Source organism: Linepithema humile, chromosome 2, assembly GCF_040581485.1.
Source record: "Linepithema humile isolate Giens D197 chromosome 2, Lhum_UNIL_v1.0, whole genome shotgun sequence".
NCBI classification, from domain to species: Eukaryota; Metazoa; Arthropoda; class Insecta; order Hymenoptera; family Formicidae; genus Linepithema; species Linepithema humile.
This window is the reverse complement of record NC_090129.1, coordinates 23,530,044-23,554,131: the sequence shown is the minus strand read 5'-3', so window position 1 is coordinate 23,554,131 and position 24,088 is coordinate 23,530,044. Positions and strand designations below refer to the sequence as shown.

The 24,088-nt window shown below is 39.6% G+C and overlaps 4 protein-coding genes across 8 annotated transcripts in view; 2 read left to right on the top strand and 2 right to left on the bottom strand.

Annotated features, from left to right (window-relative positions):
• The window catches only part of tgo (Aryl hydrocarbon receptor nuclear translocator homolog tgo), a 31,700-nt gene extending 29,632 nt beyond the window's left edge, over positions 1-2,068 (top strand). The window contains exon 12 of the mRNA XM_012364020.2: positions 71-2,068. Within this exon, the coding sequence (XP_012219443.1) occupies positions 71-285 (215 nt within the window). The 3' untranslated portion in view covers positions 286-2,068. The remainder of the gene's footprint in view (positions 1-70) is intronic.
• Positions 2,069-2,205: 137 nt separating this feature from the next.
• On the bottom strand, positions 2,206-5,059 carry LOC105670482 (U3 small nucleolar ribonucleoprotein protein MPP10). Of its 2 annotated transcripts, none has more exons than XM_012364022.2 (4): positions 4,658-5,059; positions 3,053-4,415; positions 2,738-2,846; positions 2,206-2,652 (listed from the first exon to the last, which is right to left on the bottom strand). In XM_012364022.2, the coding sequence occupies exons 1-4, from the start codon at positions 4,729-4,731 to the stop codon at positions 2,288-2,290; spliced, it is 1,911 nt and encodes a 636-aa protein (XP_012219445.2). In that variant the 5' UTR covers positions 4,732-5,059; the 3' UTR covers positions 2,206-2,287. The 2 variants fall into 2 exon arrangements, with proteins under 2 accessions (XP_012219445.2, XP_012219444.2); XM_012364021.2 differs by having other exon boundaries at positions 3,053-4,418; positions 4,658-5,053.
• A 63-nt stretch (positions 5,060-5,122) lies between these two features.
• On the top strand, positions 5,123-15,823 carry Nipped-B (Nipped-B cohesin loading factor). Of its 2 annotated transcripts, XM_012364015.2 has the most exons (5): positions 5,123-5,781; positions 5,903-6,044; positions 6,572-6,625; positions 6,792-6,967; positions 7,206-15,823. In XM_012364015.2, the coding sequence occupies exon 5, from the start codon at positions 7,212-7,214 to the stop codon at positions 13,992-13,994; it is 6,783 nt and encodes a 2,260-aa protein (XP_012219438.1). In that variant the 5' UTR covers positions 5,123-5,781; positions 5,903-6,044; positions 6,572-6,625; positions 6,792-6,967; positions 7,206-7,211; the 3' UTR covers positions 13,995-15,823. The 2 variants fall into 2 exon arrangements, with proteins under 2 accessions (XP_012219438.1, XP_012219437.1); XM_012364014.2 differs by lacking the exon at positions 6,572-6,625.
• A 4,767-nt stretch (positions 15,824-20,590) lies between these two features.
• Positions 20,591-24,088, bottom strand: part of LOC105670483 (coiled-coil domain-containing protein 112-like) — a 62,094-nt gene continuing 58,596 nt past the window's right edge. Inside the window, exons 3-9 of one of the 3 annotated variants that reach the window (XM_012364023.2) lie at positions 23,338-23,483; positions 23,022-23,220; positions 22,822-22,925; positions 22,345-22,608; positions 21,564-22,194; positions 21,126-21,347; positions 20,591-21,041 (exon numbers count right to left, since the gene is read on the bottom strand). In XM_012364023.2, the coding sequence (XP_012219446.1) occupies positions 20,981-21,041; positions 21,126-21,347; positions 21,564-22,194; positions 22,345-22,608; positions 22,822-22,925; positions 23,022-23,220; positions 23,338-23,356 (1,500 nt within the window). In that variant the 5' untranslated portion in view covers positions 23,357-23,483 and the 3' untranslated portion in view covers positions 20,591-20,980. Of the gene's footprint in view, positions 21,042-21,125; positions 21,348-21,563; positions 22,195-22,344; positions 22,609-22,821; positions 22,926-23,021; positions 23,484-24,088 lie in introns of those variants that run through there. The other 2 variants (XM_067350314.1, XM_067350315.1) reach the window with 2 other exon arrangements.

Here is a 24,088-nt window from a genome sequence, read left to right as displayed (position 1 = left end):
TCTTATCTTATCGCTAGATTCCGTTGCGCGATATTGCAGATAATAAAGAGCCTTTTACGCTTGTCGCTAGGTATGTGGGGTTGGCAGAGTCAACAGCATCAGACAGCGCAACCGGATGGACAAGCCGGCGCTCAGGTAACTGCGCAGGCACAACCGCCGCATCCTGGACAGACCGGACCTGGCACGCAGCCGCAAGAGCTGTCGGACATGCTGCAGATGCTGCAGGATCAAGGCGGCTCGTCCGGCTTCGAGGAGCTGAATATGTTCAACACCAACTTTGAGTAGCAACGAGAAAGGCGACACGCCTTTGGGAAGCAGCTTCTACTTTAGAGGAATTCCCCGGGGCTTTTCCCCGGTCGTTTGGTATCATTGTGGGGGTTGAGCCTGGGGGGGTTCTACAATAAGCAGAAACATAATTTATGACAGAAACGACGACTAGTTTCTTCCTACTATACATTAAATCTGGGCATCGCAATCTGCACCTTCACTTCGGCATCCGGAAGATCATTCGGAGAATGGAGATACGCGATTTAACGATTTAGCACCGCATATATAGACTCTACGCAAAAACAATCGCACTGGGATTAGGAGAAGCCTAGTCTGCCGGATTATTTACATATTATGCATACGTATATACTGAGAGCTTTTTGGTTTTGTCGTGGGTATCAGATGTCGCCGGTACGATCGCAACATCGTACGATCGCCGATTGTTCGAAGTAGTTGTCCAAATTGACGAACATGGTTTCGCTGCGAAAGTGCCATTGAGACATCAGATGCGACTGTACCTTCTTGACGACGAGCGATCGATTAGGGCTCGAAATGATTGTAAACGATTATAATATGCACAGATGAATTATTCACATCTGGCGTTTGAGTCAAAACGTTAAATATATATGAGCATTTTACATTTATTTATCGTTTAAAACTAAGCGCCAAATAATAAAAACTGATACAAGTAAATGATAAGAAATGTTTTATTTTCAGTGCATCAAAAGCGCATTTTGATGCGCTGCGATGGAAATAAACTTGGATTAATTTTAATGAAATTGATTTTTTGAATTTATGATCGATTTAAATTTAAATCGATTTCCATTAATTTTTCTAAGTGAAGTGAAGTAAATAAATGATTTCAAAATATGAATATATCACGGCTACACATTGCAGATATTCTAAAGATATGTAAGTATGTCGTCTAATCTGTGCTTATTATACATCAGACGATGTAATTTTAATTTACATGACAATTTTAATTAAAATATCATGCGATTCGATAAGTATTCGACAAAGAAAAAAAGGACGAAAATAAGGAGGTGTACTCTAAACAATAAGAAAAAGTATTTTTAAAAAAAAATAACTTCTCAATCAAATCTACACAAATCACGGTAATTTTAATACCAGCTTATCGTTAGATATTATATATAATTAAGATTAGCTTAATTATTTTAATTTAGATCTTTGTAATTATAAACAGTGCAATCATAAACTGACACGCGAAAAGAAAATCGTTCGAAACATTGACAATGTACAAAAATTATGTAATCCACCTTTGCTTCTTTGTGCAAGACACCGTTTTTAGATATTCTTAAAAAAATATAGATAATGTTACACATACGAATAATTGCATTTATAAGTAACCACGTGTGACTTAGCGCGTTTGTACGTGTTTTAGCAAATTTCGATGAGCACATTCGAACGAAATTGCAGCATATCATGATGAATTGGGAACATTTTTCACTAATATATGAACTATACATATATGCATGATTTTTTTTAATCATCCTACATCAAGACAAGAGTAGTACCATCACGTTTTGACAATAACTACCATATTGAGCCTGATGCAGGCGTCAATATTTATGCGCGAATGTTAAGTACGAATTCATCTCTATTAAAGAGAGAGGCTACTTCACGAATCCTCTATCCACTGTTATATATTCCTTTACACAATATCCACCCACATATTATAGTTCTACACGAAACAAAAATAGCAGAATGATTAATATGATTTAAAGAGCGGAGGCTGTTAGACATGCATACGTATATCATGCAATAAAGCTATAGAAAAATATTTTTAGTGTACATATATATATCTTATATCGAGTATACGTTGTTATGTAATTTTTTAAACATTTCTCGCTTTTTACGTTTCTTTGTGATTTTTGAAGATGACAAAAGCATAGAATCTTCAAAATGCATGATGAGAAATATTGTAACAAAATTTTTTTATTTAAATTTTATTATATAATTACATTAAACAAATTTTAAATGTAAACTATAAATATAAAATTTACAATTTCAGCTTCACAGCCGAAACTACGTTTTTATCTTTCTTTTTATAACCAGTTTTCGTCTTTTTACTTGCGATTTTGTCTTGCAACTGCGTGAAGAATGCAGTTGAAGATTTTGCGATCTTTTGCGTTGTTTCATCTAACTTTGTAACGTTTCTATCCTTAGTTACTTTCTTCAGCAAAGCAGCCTTTTCTTTCTTGTCTTTGTTCTTTTTAGCGATTCCCGGTTTTAATGCGTTTAGTTTCTCTTTCTTCTCTGTCGCCTGCTGTTTGGCTCGTTGTCTCAACTTCTTTCGTCTTCTCTCGCGCTTCATGTCGGTCTTCGTTCTTTCCGATTTACCGGTAAGATCACCACGCGATTTGACTAGAAATAAGCATTGCAGGATGACGTGTTAAAGAATATTGTATCGCAACAGTCATATATAATATATTAAATATAATGGATATACTTTTGATTTCCTCAGGCGCTAACAGAGTAGCATCAGTGGTTGCAACTGGCGCAACTTCTTCCATATTAATTGCTGGCACATTGCTAATAATTTTAATCTCAGGTTTAGCCTAAAACAAAAATCATTTTATTATTAACATCAAATTCCATTGAAAAGGCCTTTCAAATGATAAATGTTTTTTAAAAGCGTAGAGAATTATACAAATAATAAATTTCATTGCTCTTTTCTTCTTTAGTATTTTTTACTACAATAAATATTATATTCATATAAGCATTGATTAATTTTTGATAAAAATTGAACTATGATAAATTTTACCTGCTTGGGAGTATAATGATAATTAGATAACGCGTCCAACTTAGTCATCAGAGAACGCGTCATTTGTCGAATTTCATTGTGCAACTGTGGCACCTTCTCTTTCCTCTCGTTGTTCTCCGGATCTAACGCTTGCTTCTGCTTTAGATATTCCTTTTCATAAATTTGTGATAAGCTTTCCTTACTCTTCTCCTGATCTAGTATCAATTTCTTTTTGTACTCCAATGGAGTCTCGACTGGTTTAAATTTCTTCTCGACGTCGTCCCAAGCCTTATCTTTCATCCGCTGCTTGATTATGTCTTCTAGTTTTATAGTGGTCTCCTCGGTGATAATAGGTGCTGGCTTCTTGGTTATGTCGACTTCCACAAACTCTTCCAGCAAGGAATTCTGTGGTCGATTTGCACCACTCACTTCGCCCTTCAATTGCCATGGTTTCTCGCCAATCGCTTCCTCTTCTAGCTCCTTGATTTTCATCAGCAACCTTTTCTGACGAGCTTCTAAGGTAGATTTCGGTCCCATGTCTTCTTCTTCTTCTTCTTCTTCTTCTTCCATGTCTTCCTCTTCGTTTTCTCTCTTTTCTTCCTTTCTTTGATTTGCTTTATTCTCCAAGCTATCAGTTTCATCTGAGTCATTGGTAAGATTAAATCTTACTCTCTTGACCTGATAATCCTCTTCATCTTCTTCATCATTATCTATTTCTTCATCTTCATTTTCTGATCCTTCTTCTTCAGAATCCCTAATACTGTCGTCATGATGTGAACTTTTGCTTTCATTATGTAGTTCAGTTTCGCTCTCAGGAGTGTCAAAAAAGTCTGTGTACTTTATATATTTTGCTTCAGCATTATTTTCATCTTCTTCCTCAGAAAGATCGTTAAATAAATCTAATGACTCATTATCGGATTTAGCATCATCCTCTCCTTCTTTCTCTTTTTTCTCTTCTTTAGTTAAATATTCGTCCAATTCTTGCAATTTGAAGAATTTATCATCCACGATAGATTTCTTTTTTGTATCACGTTTCCTTTTCTTTAAATTACTTTTGGTTTCTATATCTTGTTCTTGTAATTCTTTATCATCAGACATATCTTCACCTTCTTGATCTAAATTATCATTTTCAATCTGCATAGGTTTAGGTTTCATAGAGCTCAATGGAATTGTTAGTTTCTTATTACCAGTTGTAATTTTTGAGACCTCATTTAAATAATGTATTATTTCATCCTCATTTTGAAGTTCCAATTGTTGCCAAATTTGTTCCTCGTCAAAATCTTCGATAACTAATTCTGGTAACGCATTTGTGTTTCTGCCAGATTGTTCCTTCGTAAAATCATATATACACTTTGTAAGGTCTCTCACATCAACTTTAGCTTTTCTGCTGCAATTTAAAAAGACCATGTTATCAAAATTGAATACATTTTTCAAAAATTTGTTGAATTAGTGTGATTGTATCTTACACAATATAAATTTTTGTTTGGTAATTTTATCAAAATTACAAAATTTATGTAGTTCTTATTATATTTTTTAGAAATTATGTTTCTTACGATGTTAATAGAAATTATTTTTCTTATTGTAAATTAGATGAAACAATGTGAAATTTCATTACATTTTACTCACCTTTTTAGTTGATTTAACGATCGTATGTTATTAAGAGTGGATGTAACATTATCAAGAATATCGGTACTAGCCATTTTTCATTATATTCACAATACTTTCATATAAAAATTCATTTAAATAATATTTTTATGCATTTATAATGTTTGTAATATATTTTTTTTACCTAAAGCTTTTTATTAAACAATACAACAATAGGTTAAGTCCGTTTCACGTGTACGACAATATCAAATAGTAATTATACACATTCCTAACTGATGCGAATCTGAAGCGCCACAACGGGAAATTTATCAATGACAATGGTTCGACACATGAAAATGCACCATACTGCTAATATGCATTGCATCTAGACATGCGCTATGACTCAAAACAGTATCCAAAAGTTTGACATCTCCAAGCACTTAACTAGGTTAGAAACTCAAATAAAAATTAAATATTTAATAATAACTCATGTAATTATGAAATTAATTATTAAACATATAGTTTGCGATTTTTGATCAACAATTATAGATAGCATAAAAGCATATTGCGCATGTCTCGAGTTGCATCACAGATTGGTGCAATTTTATGCACCATATCGTTGACTCGCTGCCGTTTTCATGCGAACTCGCCCAACAGGCAAGTCGTGCGACGCCGCGTAGCGCCCCGCCGGTGATACCTGCGTCTGTCCCGAGCAATATCCCACTACGCCACTTCCGCTAACTCGCTGCTGAGCAAAATGGACGCCTTTGTGTCTGTTTTCTTCACATTCTCAATATAAATACGATTTACGAGGCGACGCAGTGCCTGTAACGCGGCGATGTTTGCGCGGCGCCGCGTGAAACGCGTGTGAGGGCAGTGTCGTGATCGCGAGCTGAGTCCGCGACCCGTCGTGACCGACGTAGAAACGCGTCCAACCAAGTAGGCCAACCGTGGTAGCTCGCGGATGACAATTGAGCGAGTATCCCCCGGACGACGGTGTTCTCACAGTGAATTTCGCGACGAGTGGCCGCCACGCCAGCCGCTACGACGTGCCTGAGGAACCGCCGGCGGCCGCGAACGACGCGGAACCGTGAAACGGCGCCCGGCCTCCCGCCAAAACCGGCCGCGGACAGCGGACGGTGCGATCGCCGACGTAAATAGTCCGGGTAAGCGAGTGACACGGAGCTGTTGCGCTGCAGCCGCGTCGCGCTCTTACGCGCTGCGCCCAAACGGCGACGGCACTTTATCGTACGAGTGACCTGGCGATTTCTCTTGCTTGTCCACTAGAGTTCAACGTTCGTCGTCCACAGGAGGATTTTGTCCCTACCTCCTCCCCCCCTCTGTGTTGTTGTATCAGCTTCCTGGTCGCTCTGAGGATATGGTGTTGTACAACGTATGATGTTGGATGGTGGACATTCATGCAGAGAAGGTAAAGAGATGTGCTGTGCTACATTGTGATGAATATTGAGGCTAGTGTGTTGGAGACAGCAAAGCTGACTTTGACGATGGATGTTGTGTTACTTTTCCAGTATAACACATGTTGCTGGGAATTTTAGTTTGATTATATATGGTTTGTAACAGCTGATTATATCGTATCGCTGTCCGCCAAGAATGATTGTTTTATGTGAATTTAAATGGTTTTTATCAGAATTTAATGATTTATTTTTCAAAGAGATAATTTTTCCATGTTTATGTTTTGACTATACACTGATAAGGTTTGCAATTTAAAGATTTATGTCAATTGTTCTAATATTAAATGAAATGTAAGAATTTCATATAAATGTAACTAAACATAAAATGTTTTTTTATAATTTATTTAATTTTATATTTAAATATATAAATTTTTTTTAAGAAAAAATAAATTTATTATTGCAGTAATTAAACATAATTTTATTTTTTTACACATGTATGATAATTTAGAAATGTTTTTTATGTCATTTAATATCTGCATTTCAGCTTAAATAACAATATCAAGTTACAAATGACATGTATCATATCATACAGTTTTAGGTTAGTTACTCTCTTTTTTTTTTATGTGATATATTTATAAAATTTTTATTTACACAAATAATTTTAAATTTGGTTTTTTTTAAATAGTTATTATTTATTTAATGTGTTATAAAATAAAGAAATATTTGGAAAGCAATACACTATATACAACAAATTTTTGTTGCAGGAAACCAAAGTGTCAATAAACATGGATCGTTTATTGGAAGATCCACGAGCTTCATCAAAATTTGGTTGAGACTTTTATTTGCAACATGGGAACTTAAAAGAGACTTTGTTAAGTTCCCGATATTTGCCTTAGTGCTAGTGTCCTTCAAAGAGGAGTAGAAACTATTCTGTTCAAAGGTGAAAAATTTGTGTCAATATGTCTTGAAATGCGTAGTGAAAAATTCTAACGATGATTTATTTAGACATTTGTGAAGACAGTGCATTTAGACATGTTTTGTTGATTTACATTTACTCTATATCATGAGCAAGTATTCTTAGCATGTCTGTGCAGTGCTTAGCACATTATATTGTCTTGCGAGACAAAAAAGTTTAAAAATACTGAAATTGATTTTGGTTTTCTTTTTTTTTTCTCCAGGCTGTAATGCCAGAACGAATCAAACTCAAAATGAATGGGGTTGTACCGAGTGTGCCAATAACTACCCTCGCTGGTATTGCGAGTCTCACCGACTTGTTACCTGAAATGCCCCTACCGACTCCGCTGCCGCAAACTCTGACTAACAAGTCGCTGCTGTTTCACCCACGAGTAGCGGAAGAAGCCCAGATATTGCTAAGCGTTCGCGATGAGAATCTCGTGCCGCAATTGATAATGTCTCTGTCACAGACTTCATCGGATCACATTGAACTCAAGGACAATTATGCGAATACCGAGCAATCGCTAGAAAACGAGCAGAATACGCCGGAATTGCTGAAGGCGATCTTGCAGATAAACCCTCACGTATTCAGAGGACCCCAGCACAATTCTCCGAGAAACTGGACGCAGGGTGGTACACCTATATTGCACGCGAATCAGTCGCCGGCGAGTTATGGTCGCTTCTCGCCGTCCTACTCGAGTTCTTCAGGCTCCAGGCAAACGCCCCAGGGTAGTCCGGCTCATCCCGCGGCAGCCAGATCCGTACTACCGCCGCCGGTAGCCAGCGGTATCGCCCACGCGCAACATCCGCGGATGCCGATCACGCCGCAGAATCACGCAGACATTTCGCAGATGTCACCCTTCGCCGTGCCTTCTCCGTCGCCCAGAGGCAACGTTATGACCGAACAAACAAGAACAATGACAACGCCCCAGCATATGCAGGAGGACGCAAACTGTATAAATCCTCTGTCGAACATAACTCTCCAACCGAATATATACTCGCCGGCTCATATGAGCTCTCCCAGCACACCACTCACGCCTCTCGGCAATGTGACGCCTCAGCACCATAACATGGCTGGTATGACGCCGCAGCACAACATGCATATGACATCTCCCATGCGCACCAGCATGCCTCTTCAGCAACAACATCCGAGCATGGGTATGCAGCAGAATCTTTACGATCCTATGATGAATCAGCAAGTGCATCACGCATTGGGCAGCAATCCGTTGGACATCGACAGCGCGGTGCAGGAGAATCAGCAGTTTCTTCTCGATCCAGTGTCCGGTCTTTCCGATATTGATCTGCCGATAGAGAGCATCGACACGAAGCAAGGCGTGGATCATGCGGTGCATTTATTGCCGACTGCTCAAACCACGTCTTATCCGAACATACACGCCACCGACATGGTTAACACCCTGGATCCGACTGCGGTTGGCGTAGCGGATGTACAACAGAATAACAATTCGGAAAAGAAGCTTGCCGGGACACTGGCGGAGAAACTGAAGGAGCCCGTTGTCATGTTGAACAGATTATCACTGGCTGATCAAGCGCTCATGCAGAAGAGTCTGGCGGCATTCGCGGAGAAGTCGCCGAGTCGCGCGGCGAAGATGGGTATCTCCAATCGCGACGACGCGAAAACCGACTCCGAGAGCGAGGAGGAGATCGGCAAGAACAACAAGTACTTCAAGGCCCGCGCGAAGGAGCGACAGGTGCAGCGGGAGAAGGAGAGGACCGAGCGACGAAAGAGCGATGACAAGACGCGCAGGCGGAAAAGGATAACGGACGAGGACGAAGAGGATGACAAACGTGACGCGCCGTACACGCCGACGAAACCAAAAATACGAAAGATTGAAAAGAAGCTAGTGCCTGTATTAGCCAAATTGAGCGTGGAGGAGTTAATGGAGACCAATACGTACCAGCGATTTAACTCCACCATAGAAACGATTTTCGAGAACACCGAGGACATCACGGCGAACGCCGACATGGAGGACGACGGCGACGTGGCTGCGGAAATGCTTATTCCTAAATATCAGCTGCACGATCTCTGTACGGAAGCAGCGAAACTGAAAACCCTAGGCGCTATGGAGTCGATACCCTCGGACAGATTGGTGAGGCTGCTGAATATTCTGGAAAAGAACATACGGGACGGCGCCAGAGTGTCGCCGCTCGTGGATCCGGACGACGACGTCGAGGAGGGACGATTGTGGATGCAGTTGGCGATGGAGCGAGTGCAGCGCGCCGTGGACGCGTCGCTGATCGCGTTGCACATCATGACTTCTAGCAATATGCCGAAGACTGTCTACTTGGAGGACGTCATCGATCGAATAGTTCTTTTTATGAAGTTTCAACTGCAGAACACGATCTATCCTTCTTTCGATCCCGTTTACAAGATAGATACGAAGAGTAAGAACAAGACTGACACTTTTAATTCTAGTGGACGCAAGAAGCGGGGCCACATGAAGGAGGTGCGCGAAAAGAGCATCCTGCAGGTTTACAACAAGATGCACGAGCTGGTGGGTCTGCTGGCCGAGTTGTTGAACATACAGGTTCTCACGGACACGAGTGTTCTTCACGCGTCATCGTTGGGCGTCGCGCCGTTTTTCGTCGAGTCGGTGAGCGATCTTCAACTGAGCGCATTGAGACTTGTCACTATAATATTCACCAAGTACGAGAAGCACAGGAGACTGTTGTTGGATGACATCCTGGCATCCATAGCGAGACTACCCAGCAGTAAAAGGAGCCTGCGCACGTACAGGCTGAACTCCGAGGATCACATACAGATGTTAACCGCGTTGGTTTTGCAGCTCATTCAATGCGTGGTGGTTCTGTCGGATTCCAAGTCGAAGGAAGATGACGAGAAGAAGCCGAGCCACGTCGACGCCGATGTTTTCATTATCAATAGATACGAAACTGCCACCAGAATCGCCGGAAATTTTTTAACAGTTTTCCTCAACAAGTGCGGCAGCAAGGGCGAGGAGATCGATTACAGACCGTTGTTCGAGAATTTCGTGCAGGACTTGCTCGCAACGGTGAATAAACCCGAGTGGCCCGCCGCTGAATTGCTGTTGAGTCTCCTCGGAAATCTGCTGGTAGGACACTTTTCCAACAAAAGTTCCGATATGTCCCTTCGAGTGGCTTCCATCGACTATCTCGGTGTGGTGGCGGCGAGATTACGCAAGGACGCGGTCAGTTCGCAATGCAAGTTGTCCACCATCGACCAAATTATACGAGACATCAAGCTCGAGCAGCAGAAGGACTCGGATTACGATCAAATAAAGGACAAAGAAATCGTGGGACTGAGCGAGGACGAGGAGAGAACGGTATTTTTGCAGAAGGTACTCTTGGATTATCTGGCCGTGAACGGGACGAAGGACTCGGCTCTCGGATACGCGCGTCATTTTTATCTGGCCCAATGGTACCGGGACTGTGCGCTGGAAAAGTCTCTGGTGGGTCAATCGGGGAAAAACAGCCCGACCAAGATCAAGGTGAACAAGAAGCGGTCGAAGAAGAAGAACCGCCATCACAACAGCGATCAGGACACCGAGTCCGAGTTGGACGAGCAGGATCCAGACGAAAACGACAATAACGAGCAGAAGAATTCGGAGGCTTACCGGATCATCGAGGAGAAGAAGAAGTACATCATCAGCAGAATAAGACCGTGCAGCACGGGAACGAAACCGGACATCCTTCAGACGTACATCGATTACAACTCGGCGGAACTGATTTCGCAGTATCTCGCGTCCAAAAGACCGTTCTCGCAGAGCTTCGACAAGTATCTCAAGCAGATCCTTCACGTATTGACGGAATCATCGATCGCCATTAGAACCAAGGCGATGAAGTGTCTCACCATGATCGTCGAGGCCGATCCGAGCGTGCTGGCGAGAGTGGACATGCAGTTGGGCGTCAAGCATTCGTTCCTCGATCACTCGACGTCCGTGCGAGAGGCGGCGGTGGATTTGGTAGGAAAATTCGTACTGAGCAGACCTGAATTGATCGATACGTACTACGACATGCTATCGGCGAGAATTCTCGACACCGGCGTGAGCGTGAGGAAGCGCGTCATTAAAATTCTCAAGGACATCTGCATGGAGTGCCCGGACTTCCCCAAAATTCCGGAGATATGCGTGAAGATGATAAGGAGGGTGAACGACGAAGAAGGCATTCGGAAGCTCGTCATGGAAGTTTTCCAGAATATGTGGTTCACACCGGTGAGAGAGCGTCCGACTCTCGACTCGGAATCGTTGCTGAGGAAGGTAATAAATATTACGGACGTGGTGGCGGCCAGCAAGGACATGGGACTCGAGTGGTTCGAGCAGCTTTTGGTGAGTCTGTTTAAACCGAAGGAGGACAAGGACGACAGCACGAAGATGCAGACGGAGCCGCCGCGAGTGTTGCTGACGGCGTGCAAACAGATCGTGGATTGCCTGATCGAGAATGTGCTGCGGCTGGAGGAGACGAATCTGGATTCGGACAAACCGGGCAAGAAGGGTTCGTCGCAAAGGCTAGTCGCGTGCCTGACGACGCTTTATCTGTTCGCGAAGATTCGACCGCGGCTGCTGGTCAATCACGCGAGCACTCTGCAGCCTTATCTGAGTCTCAAGTGTCAGACGCAGGGCGATTATCAGATCATCAGCAGCGTCGCTCACACGCTCGAGCTGGTGGTGCCTCTGATGGAGCATCCGAGTGAAATGTTTTTGGCGCAGCTGGAGGAGGACTCGGTGAAGCTGATCCTGCAGCACGACAAATCGGTGGTCGCGAGCTGCTTGTCGTGTCTGGGCTCCATAGTCAATAATGTCACGCGAAACTTCAAGCTGATACGAGACTGCTTCAAGAAATATTACGGACACTTGACGTGGTACAAATCGTTTTACGAAAAAGATCCGACGAATCCGATGCTGCTCAAGTACCGGCCGTATTTCCGGCGAGCGCTCTTCACGGTCGGTCTATTACTGCGCCATTTTAACTTTATGGATCCGGAGGTGATCGAAGGCCTGGCGGACAACATCAAGGATCAGGTCTTCGAGACGCTCAGCTACTTCGTTCATCTGGATAACGACGACATCCGGCACTTCACTCTGTCCGCCATTGGTTCTCTTTGCATACGGCACTACGAGTTTATGATGCTGCCAGAGCTGCAGGAGCTCTACCATCACCTGCTCACGTCGGAACACGCGCTGGTTCAAATGAGGATTCAGGTACTCAATAATATTGAGGTGTATTTGCAGGAGGAGGAGAAGCGGATGATCAAACAGGACCAGGAGTGGGCGAAAATGTCGAAGCAGGAGAATCTGAAGGAGATGGGTGACGTGTCGTCCGGTATGGCGAGCACCGTTATCCAGCATTACATCAAGCAGATACTCGAGTCCTTTCTGCACGCCAATATAAGCGTACGGCGCGCGGCTCTCAAGGTTATTCAGCTGATTCTGGCGCAAGGCTTGGTGCATCCCGTCCAGATTGTACCCTATCTGATCTGCATGAGCACCGACTGCGAGAAAGCCGTGAGTCACAGCGCGGACAAGCAGCTGCAGGACATCGAGAAGAAGTATCCCGGCTTCATCCACATGAAATCGCAGTTCGGCATCAAACTGAGCTATCGGTTGCAGAAGATCCTGCAGAACGATATCACGGTGAGAGGCATGCGGGCGAAGGACGGCGAATTCCCAGGCGCGCTCAACGGCTTCCTCTACACAATTCTACGCAGCACGAAGCAACAGAGACGTGCGATCGTGATCTCCTTTCTCAAGCACTTCGACGAGGCCGCCAAGAGTAGTCTGTCGCAGATGCTGTATCTAGCGGACAATCTCGCCTATTTTACATATCAAGTGCAAGACGAGCCGCTCTTCATCATCCATCACATCGACATCATCATTTCCATGTCCGGTACGAATTTGCTACAATCTTTTAAGGAGGCTCTGCTGCCCAAAGAAGGCGGTGCGCAGTCACACTCGCAGTCAGGACCATCCGGGCAGATGGTGCACATGTTCGAACAAACCGCACCGCAAATAGCAGCAGTAGCAGCAGCGGCAGCGGCGGCAGCAACAGCAGCGGCAGCAGCAGCGGCAGCAGCAACAACAACAACAACAGCAGCAGCAACAGCAGCAGCACCGGATAATCAACCGAAATCAAATCAGTTGGCTATTGAAGATGAAGAAGACGACGAGGAGGACGAAGAAGCTATTCTGGCTAGATTACCAGACAACACCACCTTGCTCAGGGAATATATTACCGCCAGTCAAGGCTTTCTACTTTTATTGACGCTGCGGCAACACCTCAAGGACCTCTACGGCTTCTCCGACGCGAAAATCGGTCAATATTCGCCTATGGAAGGAGCGAAAGTCTACGAGAAAGCGGTGAATCGCAAGAACAATCTACATTTCGAGCCCAAAGCCACGCTGCAGAGGCTGCGGGACGGCGCGACTGACGTGAAGAAGGAGCTGGACTTGAGCGGCAGGAAGAAGCTCGTGAAAGAATATCTGGACTTCAAGCAACTGATGCTCAAGTTTGATCCTGAGGAACCGGACGATGACGGCGGCAACGACCACGGTGCCGCCCACACCAGCGCCGGCGGCAAGCACAGCGCGGAGAATCCGCAAAGAGCGAGGATACAGCTGCACCCCGCGGCCGTCGGCAGCAGAATGATAGCGGACGGCGCGGTCCCGGGAGACAGCGCCGTTCTGGCTGTCGCGGGCGGCCAGCAGCAGTTTCAGTTACCGCTGCAACCGAATCTGAATTCCGTTCCGATGGAGCATCCGAACAATTCAATGAACTCGCTGCCAATGGCCGCTGCCGCGGCTGCGGCGGCGGCGACGGCGGCGGCAACTCCGATGACAATGCCACGAGTGCCGAAACTGACGATACACGCCAATCCGGACGCTAGGGAGTCGCACCGCAAGCAGCGCGCGCACAAGACAGACAAGTCGGTGAGAAAGCATAAGAAGAAGAAGAGGAGAAGAATCTCCGACAGCAGCGACAGCGGGGGCGAGGACTTCAGTGACCCTGACTTCCTCGTGTGAGTGCGGTGGTATATCTCGTCCTGTATGTACATATACATGTCTGTGACAAGTGTGTGTGTGTATGTGTGTGTGTGTGTGTGCGTGGTCGACCGATGACGTTCGTGGACAATGCCTGGACGCTGTTGTAGCGCGACGGGCCCTTTTCCTCCCGAAATGACTCTCTTCCCAGACCCCTTCCTGTCCCCTTGAAGTTGTGCTACGACTTTGGAGGCGGTTCGCTAGTAGCGTTCCGGAAGAGACATAGAGACTATAACAGTGAGAATGCGTATGAATGAGCGAAAGAGAGCAAGAGAGAGAGAGAGAGAGAAAGAGAACGAAAGAGAGAGAAAGATATATATATATATATATCTTCGATAGGAATGATAGACAGATTTTTAAATGCGATCGAACGTTGAGGTAGGATTAACATGTTGTTAGCCGAAACGGTGGACGCCTGTAAGGTTTATCGATCCATGGCCGTTGTGTTAACAAAATCGGCTCGGAAAATATTTCATGCGACCGACTCGGGAAACTTGGTTCGCTCGAATTAGCTTGTTCCGCTTTCTCCCCGTCAAGAGAACTAGATTACATGACTCCGTCGATACGGCGCGTAGGACAAGGAACTTAGGTGTGGGTGGTCCGAGAAGATACCGCGAACCAAGTTCTTCGAGAGAGATCAAGTACAATAAATCACGTTCGAACAAAATTCATTTGTAAATAATATCACATAGCGACGACGACGTGGTACGATTGTGGGTTTAACTTCTTTTTACGGAGGAAACAATTAGCGCGGAAAGGAAAGAAAAGAAACCTAAAAAGCAACGTACAATTCGAACGATTTTGATTTAATTTTATTTTTCTCTTTTTTTAGACTGAATTTTTAAAAGTAAGCACTGCTTATTTCGATAATGCTAACTTAATAAAATTTAGATATATTTATGCCGATAGATTTGTAATCATGTAGAATTTTTTATGTTTGCCTTAAAGTTTGCCGAAATTAAAATTTTCTGTACGCTCTACAGAAAATAGGATTGCTATACATTTATACAGTAACATTTGTAGTAACATTTTCTAAACTTCACAAGAGGAAAAGGTAATGAATTGTCGTATCACGACACTACGACAGCTAGAAAAGATAAATTTAGAAGTGTGGTCTAACAATGGTCTAATAAAATGAGATTTTATTTTATAAAAAACGACAAATATTCATCTAAATTAATCAGAATTTAAGAATATGATATCAAAAATTTAATTGCAATATATTCATTGATACGTAAATACTTCAGAATTTTTTGTACTTTCGAGAATGTATATTAAAAATTTAGTTTATGAAAAAAAAAAAAGTTTAATAATTATTCTATTCATAATGGTAATAATTATATTAAAAGATTCTAGAAAACTTCATAACTTACTTTTAAGCATATCTCCGAAATTTAAAGATAGAGCGAGTATTATCGACATAAGTGGTAATTACTCACTTTCTAAAAGTGAAACCAGATATTCAGATCCATGAAATTCGGCAAATGGTACGAATCGAACCTCGATGGAGGAGCAAGATCCTCCCCTGCAGTATGTATAATAATAGAGGTGTAGCAGGACGCATTGCCTATGCATTACGAAACGTTGTTTGTAATATCTGTACATAAAAAAAATCTTCAAGTAAAGTATCTTATTTTCTTACAAACTATATAGCGGTGACATTTACGAAGAATACTTAAGATTTTGTTGTAATATTAAGTATTTATTCAGGATTCATGTTGTCCCAATATAGTTTGCTTCACGCACTCACTCGTCCTTGGTGTATAAAACGACGAAAATGACAAAAAAAAAAAAAAAAAAAAAAGAACAAAGGTATCGTTTTTATACAAGCTTATAGAAGTGAATGTGATAGTGGCGTACTCTTCGACGAAAGCGAAAAGCGGGATCTCCTATTCGCGTAAGATAGAAGCACGGAAGAAACTTAGGATGTGTTGCGAAGTACTCGAAAAGTGCGATCTCAAATATTTTGTTAATAATCTATTGAATTAGATAAGATTTTGTAAAAAAAATTCGCGCGCTTAAGCTCGTATAAGTTTCCAGGATATTTCATTAGTATTGGAAATCCAAGGACTAAGGAAACTAAAGTAATTTTAAGCAATATTATTTTAAAAGATAAATTAAATATTTGTAGAAAACATAGTTGAATTAAAAAATTATTTGTAGAACACATATTCGAAAAGCTATGAGAAAAAAGTTGATAATTATTTCCTATACAATTTGTATGAATAAATCTAGTTTTGGGATCGCACTCTTCGCTTTCGTTTCCGTTTCCATCGCTAATGCGGTTAGCTGTTAGCTGCACCCGAGAAGAACACGACGAAATGAAAGAAACTCTTTTTTTTATCGTATCTCAAGACCCAAATGTCATCGATACTCGATTCAAGGACAGCTGTGATTTGAAAAATCGCAAAGAGATTGTATCGTGACTTTCTTTTCATCGAGGCGCAATTGATCTTTTTTATACATTTATAATTCACAAAGAGAGAGAAATGTGTACGCGTGGTACGATAAAAAAAATTGTACAAATGGTCGTCGCGTTCTTCTTACGGGGATGGGATGTGAGCGCAAAATGGACCAAGGTTCCCTCGTTATCCGATTAAATCAAACTCGAACACCACTTAGATGTATTCAGTACCTGTCCGTCGGGACTTCAGGATATCGAATTGTACTAGTTTTTGTATCAGGAGTAGTGATTTATCATATCTTAGGTCGCTAGTTGAGCGCGCGCATCTCTCTTCGGCTTGGAAACGGAGATAACGATTCGATCAAACGAATGCTTCCATAGTTTTATCCTGTCGCTTCGAGGAATTTGCTAACGACAATTGCGTTCATTAACATACACCTCGAACTCGCGCAGTAATTAACGATTATACAAAATTTTTATGTTTTCTAGAATGCGTGGAGAGGAAAAGTTGATGAGTGATCATTAGTACGCATTGGAATTTTCGACTTTTGTTTTTTTTTTTTCACACAAGTGAAATATTGATTCGTCATATTATCTATCTAAATTTTGACTTCTTTTTTCTCAAGAATGTCTCTGAGAAAAATTCAAATCATTCAAGGGGATTTTTGTTGTGCATTATTGAATATTGATTTTTCATGAATATCTTTATTTTTTTCTAAAATTATTGAAGATTATTGTTAAATATTTATTTCTATCGGATTCATCATTCGTATGTCTCATTTCTTTTATTCAGAAATAGAAAACTCACTATTACATATGATTGTTATATATATTGCTGAATTTGTAATATTTTAATAATTTTGTCAGATGCGATTTGCGAGTTTCTTTCGCGAGTTTCGCAATTTCCCGTAAGAAGATTATATTCTTCTATATTCAAGGGAGCGTTTGTTCGATCATTGGCAACGTGATGCATTTATATATTCAATTACGAAAAACTACGTGCAAATTTGATAAGTTTATTATTGAACGTAAAGTCTTGGAAGATATGTTCTTTCACACCCTTGGTTTATGATTAAACTCGCGCTTTATCGAGGCCCAGGTGTACACGGTTGTCTATATCACGTTAATAAATCTGGCAGTAAAACATGTATGAATTCATTCGTCTAGCTTTAAGGATGCGTGTCGGCTTTAAAGAGCGCACGTGGAAATTTTATCTCAGAAAAAAAAAGCTTTGTCGCACTCGTCACGTTTCTGTTATCATTTTTGTGAGGGAATTTTCAGTGCTTCGTGCAAATAAAATATAATCACATGGAAATTACTTATTTCTTGCAAATTTGCAAAACTAGATCAATTTTCTTTGGATAAGAATTTTAATACCCATGTCATCTGCAGAAAGAAACTCATCTATAGCGGATTCTGTTTAGCAGATTCGAGCCACGTACGTTTCTGATGCTTAGATTATAAATCCGATTGTTAAGCGAATCGGATGCTCTTAAGAACAAAAATTAAAGAAGAAATGACTTGTCATGTTTTGATGCAAATTCGAGATGCCGCGAAACTCGATATAGAAGACTGCATAAGCACACCAGATTTTTACGAACGACGACTATCGAATTCGGGGAAAAAGCAAAATGCGAACGCGTTAGCGTAATAATCGCCGCACATTGTGGCAAACAATGTGCATAAATTTCGCACAAAATCATTGTTCATTGTAAATAATTTTCTCAGTCGCAGCGAGTTGGAAGTTTGACTTTACATGCGTAATGTTTCGCTCTCACTTCTTATAACAATTCGCACTTTTCTTCATCGTTAATTTTTTTATCGTCAAAAACTTGCGAAATTGCAAGAAAGAGTGTCGCTTATCGAGAAATTTTGAGTGGACAATAATACCCGAAATTTTGTATTCTGCTTAATGGTCTTTAAAGTATCATTATAAATTATTAGTTTTATAATACACCAAATAGTTTTATAGATCGTCTCGCTCCTTCCCGTTGTCTTATTATTATTATTGTTATTTTTATTTATTATCCACGATTCTCAAAATTTTCCTACTTCGTGAGAGGCTTGATCGCGGAGGAACTAGCTTCACTTCTCGTAACTGCAAAACGCATAATGTAATTTATATATTTGATTTTTTCGAAAAATGCGATATCGAATGTGAAATTTTGTCAAGCAAGCGTTAAACAATCTTGACAATTATTTTGGAAATATTTATATTGTGAAAATTGTTCTTTAACGTTGAATATTTCTTTGTCGCAAGAATTTCTGCGTAACAAAAATTATTATAATCTTTGCATTGCGAATACTATGGCTATCTTTATGAAACTATCAAACATTTTTTTAATCTCATATATACATATGTTACAAGTTACTTTGCGCGTTACAAAACTTAAGCCGTGAGATCTCGTTATCGAATTTGTACCGTCCCCATAGCGTGCAATGCTAGAGTTTAAGCGAGAACTGTTCCCCAATGAGTTCTGCTCTTTGCGAAAATTTATTGGAAGGAATAATTTATTAATTCGAACTCTCATCAAATTATTTATATTTGGAAGATACTGCTGAGCGAGTTTTTTCCTACAGAAAACGTAGGAAATTACTCGATTCTTTAGCATTTTTAAATTTAGCTCGCAAGAAGAATATTTCTAAAACCGATGATTTAAAAAAAGAATCACTTCGAACTGAATTCGATTGCTTATAAAGGGAAAAAATAGATTCGTTTGGTAACTACATCAAAACGATTTCTAAATCGTGCTCTGTCGTGCAGTGTTAGTGTTCTAATTTTTATACGTTTTTCTACTATATGTTTATATAATGGATTATATAATGGAAGCATTCTCTTCGTGGAAAAACGTAAAGAAAGCCAAGAACGTTCCAAACGGGAGCTGTTTCGTGCGGCCTTGGTAGCAGAAAAGTTTTCTCCGAAGTCAGCCTCTTCAGTATTGTCACGAAAAATTCGAGAAAGTCTCTTTCCTAAATCTAAATCGATAGTTACGATTATTATATATATAAATATATACATATGCAATTATATCTGTAAATAATTTACGAATGTAAAGATTCTAATAAAATTTATTAATAACTCATGCGTTCTCCAGAACCCTTTCAGAACAGCTTTTCCGCGCGCCGAGAATCCACAAAATTAGATTTATTGAAAGCTTTTCATTTCGCTTGCCAGTAGAGAAGAGTCAGATTTTTATTCCATTGCCACACAATTTACGATTATCTTCCACTTTAAAGTTTTCTCGTAAGAGATTCCTTTATTCGTTGACTTTTTGAGAGAGAATTTGTTTGACGAAAATAATTTTCGACATCTCGACTTTCGCATTTAAGAGCCGAAATTTGTATTCAAGAGAAGACACGTTGCGAAATGATATCGGAAAAAGGAGTGAGAAGAGGGAGGGGTTAATGAAATTATCATTAATGGAACAAAAAATATTAGGGGAATAGTGTGCAAAATTGGAAGGCGGCGTAGTTACACGTGGACTTTATCGTTGAATAAGCAAACAAAATGTTAGTGATGCGTTACAGGGGGGGGGGGGGACGAAAGGGAGACTCCGCTGTACAAATGTTCACACACACATGTACATATTTATCGTCTGGGTTTCAAAGGAGAGTTAGTGATAAAAAAAAATTGCAACAGCCGTTGCATCGAATGGCACGTGTGTCGATTGAGCGAGTGTGAGTGAGAGAGTGTGCGTTGAATTGATTTATCGTTCGTTGTAATAAACAAATTTCTAGGCGGTACGCATTATAAATTCTAAATAATTATATTTCTACGTATACATATATAAATAAATAAAAACAAAAGTATATATATAAAATATAAATATATATATATATAAATATACTGTCTGAAAGAGAGACAGACGAAGAGAAAGAGTACGTTTTAAGGTTTTTGCGCGTAAGTATTCCCACAAAAGGATGAGAGGTGTCGCCGTATCGCGCCGCGTAGGATTATCCCGCGACATGTAAACAAATATAGTAATTAATAATAGTAATAATTAATAAAAAGAGGAAGCTAGACGTACATACAGCGGGCGAACCGTCGAAGTGGCTATCGTATTCGGCGCGATACGAGACACTCGTATCATAGCATTATATATATTATATATATATTGTATCACCTATGTTTTTGTATTTGGTAATCTAAACGAAAGAATATCGAATTAACGAACAGAAGATTAATAGAAAGTATATTATATATATTTGAGTAAAGTCGCCGAGGGTTGGAGTTATCTGAGACGACGTCGACGACGAGATGGTCTATCGTTTTCCTTTCTCTTTTGCTTCCCTCCGTTTTTGTTCCTGCAAATAAATGAAAAATAGCGAAGATAGAGCAATTTTTAATATAATCGAAAGCCGAGTAATTCGATACGGCGGTCTCCTGGATAAACTCAACACTCGTTTACTCATAACTTATTATGTACATCGTCTGAAAGAAACAAGAAGGTACGTTCGTAAAGAAAAAATAAACATAAGTATATATCAATGTTTTATATATATTTTTATTTCCTTCCTCATTAAGCTTTAAGTGACTTGGACTGAAAACAAATTCTTATTGACTTCAGAGAGACGCTAGAGTATCTTTAATTTCTGTTGATTCTCTGTTTCTCCATTGGACATACCTGAAAAAAGAAAAATTGAAATATATTTAAGTATTAGATATACGTAGAAATATATATATAAATATTTTTTCCTATAAAACGTACAAACGAGGAACGTCTTTAATATATTGCAGTTTTCTCGCTTCCTTCGTGCTAGAATTAAGATTATGTATTCTGCATCTTTCCTTCCATACTTTGGTCGGATTTAACAGAGTCGAATGTCGCTTTGTTATTTGCAATCTTGCTTTCACTGTTCGACTTTTATTCGGTCTTCGTGATCTTGCTATCAAATTTTTCTTTTTTCTTGTATACTCTTCGTCTTGCTTCCTATTAGTGCCAATAAAAGTTATAATGTTTCAATTAATTGATTATTTTAATTATGATTATCTAGGATTATTATTTAATTGAATCTATTCGAATTTTTATTCGAATTATAAGCAGATGAAAATTAGCTTAGACATCTCACGGTTTTCTTTTACGTTATTTAGCGCATGTATTATTTTAACAATGAGTCTTCCGTTTAAAACTGCTAGTTAATGTTACCTGAAGGCTTTAATCAACACTGGATTGTACTTCGGTCCCGCTTTCAAAACGTCTTTCGAAGTTTCTGAAGAAACTTCCATCGATTTTCTCTCACGATACTCCGCCAAAGCTTCTTGAATTCTCTTCAGCTTCTCTCTTTTACGCTTTTCTTGCGCGACCAGTTTCGATTCTATCAGAATCCTCGACTGCTCTTCATCCATCGAACGCTTATTCTCTTTCTCCTCTTTCCATCGTCTTATTAATTGCTTCTTCTGGTTTGCGTTATTAATATCAACGGAATCGTCGGTCTTCGCTGTTCTTCCTTTACATTCGTCTGTCATACGATTCGAAAGTTCTTTTGTGAGATTGCAACTCGTTTTGTCTTTCGAAGTTTCTTCCAAGGTTTGGTTCTCACAATTTTTCTTTGTTTTCTCGATTTCTCTCTGCTTGCGCCACTCTCTAACGCTTGAACGTTGCTTTTCACGTAGACTCAAGTAAACCTTGTACCACGCTTCGTGATTTACTATGATTTCTGCAGTTAAATCTGGACACTTGACTTGAACAGCGGCCACCAGAGCAGGGATGTTGTTACATTTTTTCCGCATTTTCAGAAACAAAAGGTGATCCTCGTCACTCCAATTATCGGTGTGACCTGTAAGGTGCGTTTTAACACACTGTATATAAGTAATTATTGATAAAATTTACATATATAATAAACAACTATATTATTTTTATCGTTATGTCATTAAATTTGCAGCACATTCTAATTACTTATACGTAAATAAACACGCATGTACGATACCTGTTTTAGCAATTAACGCATGGAAATCATGGATCTCCTTATAATCGTGGCATCTTTTATTTTCCTTGTTAAAGAACGCAGCAGAAGTCGGTTTGCCAATATTACCGGTTGCACTCTCATACTTATGCAAACTTGATTCGAATTCACGTAATTCAGACTCGAGAGATGTTTGCTCTTGCGATAAAGTCTCTAATTGGCAGGATTCTTTAAAGTCCCGAATTTTTCGTGACAATCTCACGAGTCGCTGCTTGTATGCATTTGTGTCTAAATAAACATTTATTCACATTTTAAACATTTTGGGTAATAATTTTTCTTTTAATTGCAAGATGCACAAAAATTGAAGCTTCAAATAAATTTTTAGCATGGAAATTGCAGCATAATTAATTAAAAATTATACGTAAAAATTAAGGTATCAAAGATAATTCTACCAAATAAAAATAACACTATTAATTGATAAAGAATTATGTAGAAATTCACCTAATTTTTGAATTTTTTCGAGAAAATTTGTTATGGATTTTGCTGATCGTAGTTCCTCAGCGATTTCTTCCAAAGATTTCTTCACGTTATCGACAAAGATTTGCCTTCAAGAAAATATTCGATCTAAATTGCTATATATCGTAGCGAACTTGATATGCATAACGCAATTTAAAATCAAGAATTTGTTTTTCGTTTTCTACCTGGTTTTCGAGATGTCACTCATATTATGCAAAACGGATCGCAGAACTTCTGGTTCCAGTTTCATGTTCTCCATCAAGTTAGCAAGGTTCTTTTCCATCAAATGCTCTTGCTGCATCAACTTTAACAGGGCCTTCCTGTTTTTCGTGTTTTCAGCAGAGTGCACCTTCTTACACGATAAGATTTGCTTTTCTTTTTTATCTTGGTCGCGAATAATTCCACTCATTATTACAAGCAGCTTCGATATTAGTTATTGCCCAATAGATCAATTATTAGAATGAAGTAATTTTAACAGATCTAAGAGTTTTAGAAACTTACAAGCGCTTTGTCTTCGCATAGATGGCCAATTTCACTGGAGTTTGTGTGCTTTGAGAAAGTTTTACACGTGGGTTTCCATAGCAATCACCATGTAACTATCTCCCTTCCGATGCAACACCTGCTGGTCGAAAACCCACATGTAAACTCTTCATAAAGCGGAAAAAAAAACAAAATTAATTTTATTTTGCATATAGAAGTATTTTTAATTTGTAATGAATATTATGAAAAAATTTATTTTTAATTCTAATATGCCAAATTTGAAGCTTACGTAAAGTGTATTTCTTTTGCAATATATATAAAGCGTCAAAAAACTTAGAATCATAAATATTATATATATTTTGCGTGTAAAATTTTAGTTTGACTCTTTAGATATTATTTATCATTATTGTGATTAAAATAAATTTGCGTAAATGCAAAAAATATATTGCAATTTTTTTTGAGATATTATCGATTTTTTTCTTACACATAATCATATTTTTTATTAGAAATTATGTAAAATATATATAAATCTTTTTATACAAAGTAAATTAAAATCCATTTATCCAAAGTCGATTAAATCATTGTGACAATGTTTATCGACAGTTGCACAAAGACAAAGATTTGAAAATTTTTTGTCGGTAGGGAATGACATAATTACTTTCAGTAAAAAAAAAGTAATCTCAAATGCATTATAAGTACTATATACCATTTTAAAAAATCATAAGAACTGACAGATTTGCAGATTTCTCAAAGAAATAAAAATTTTTATTAC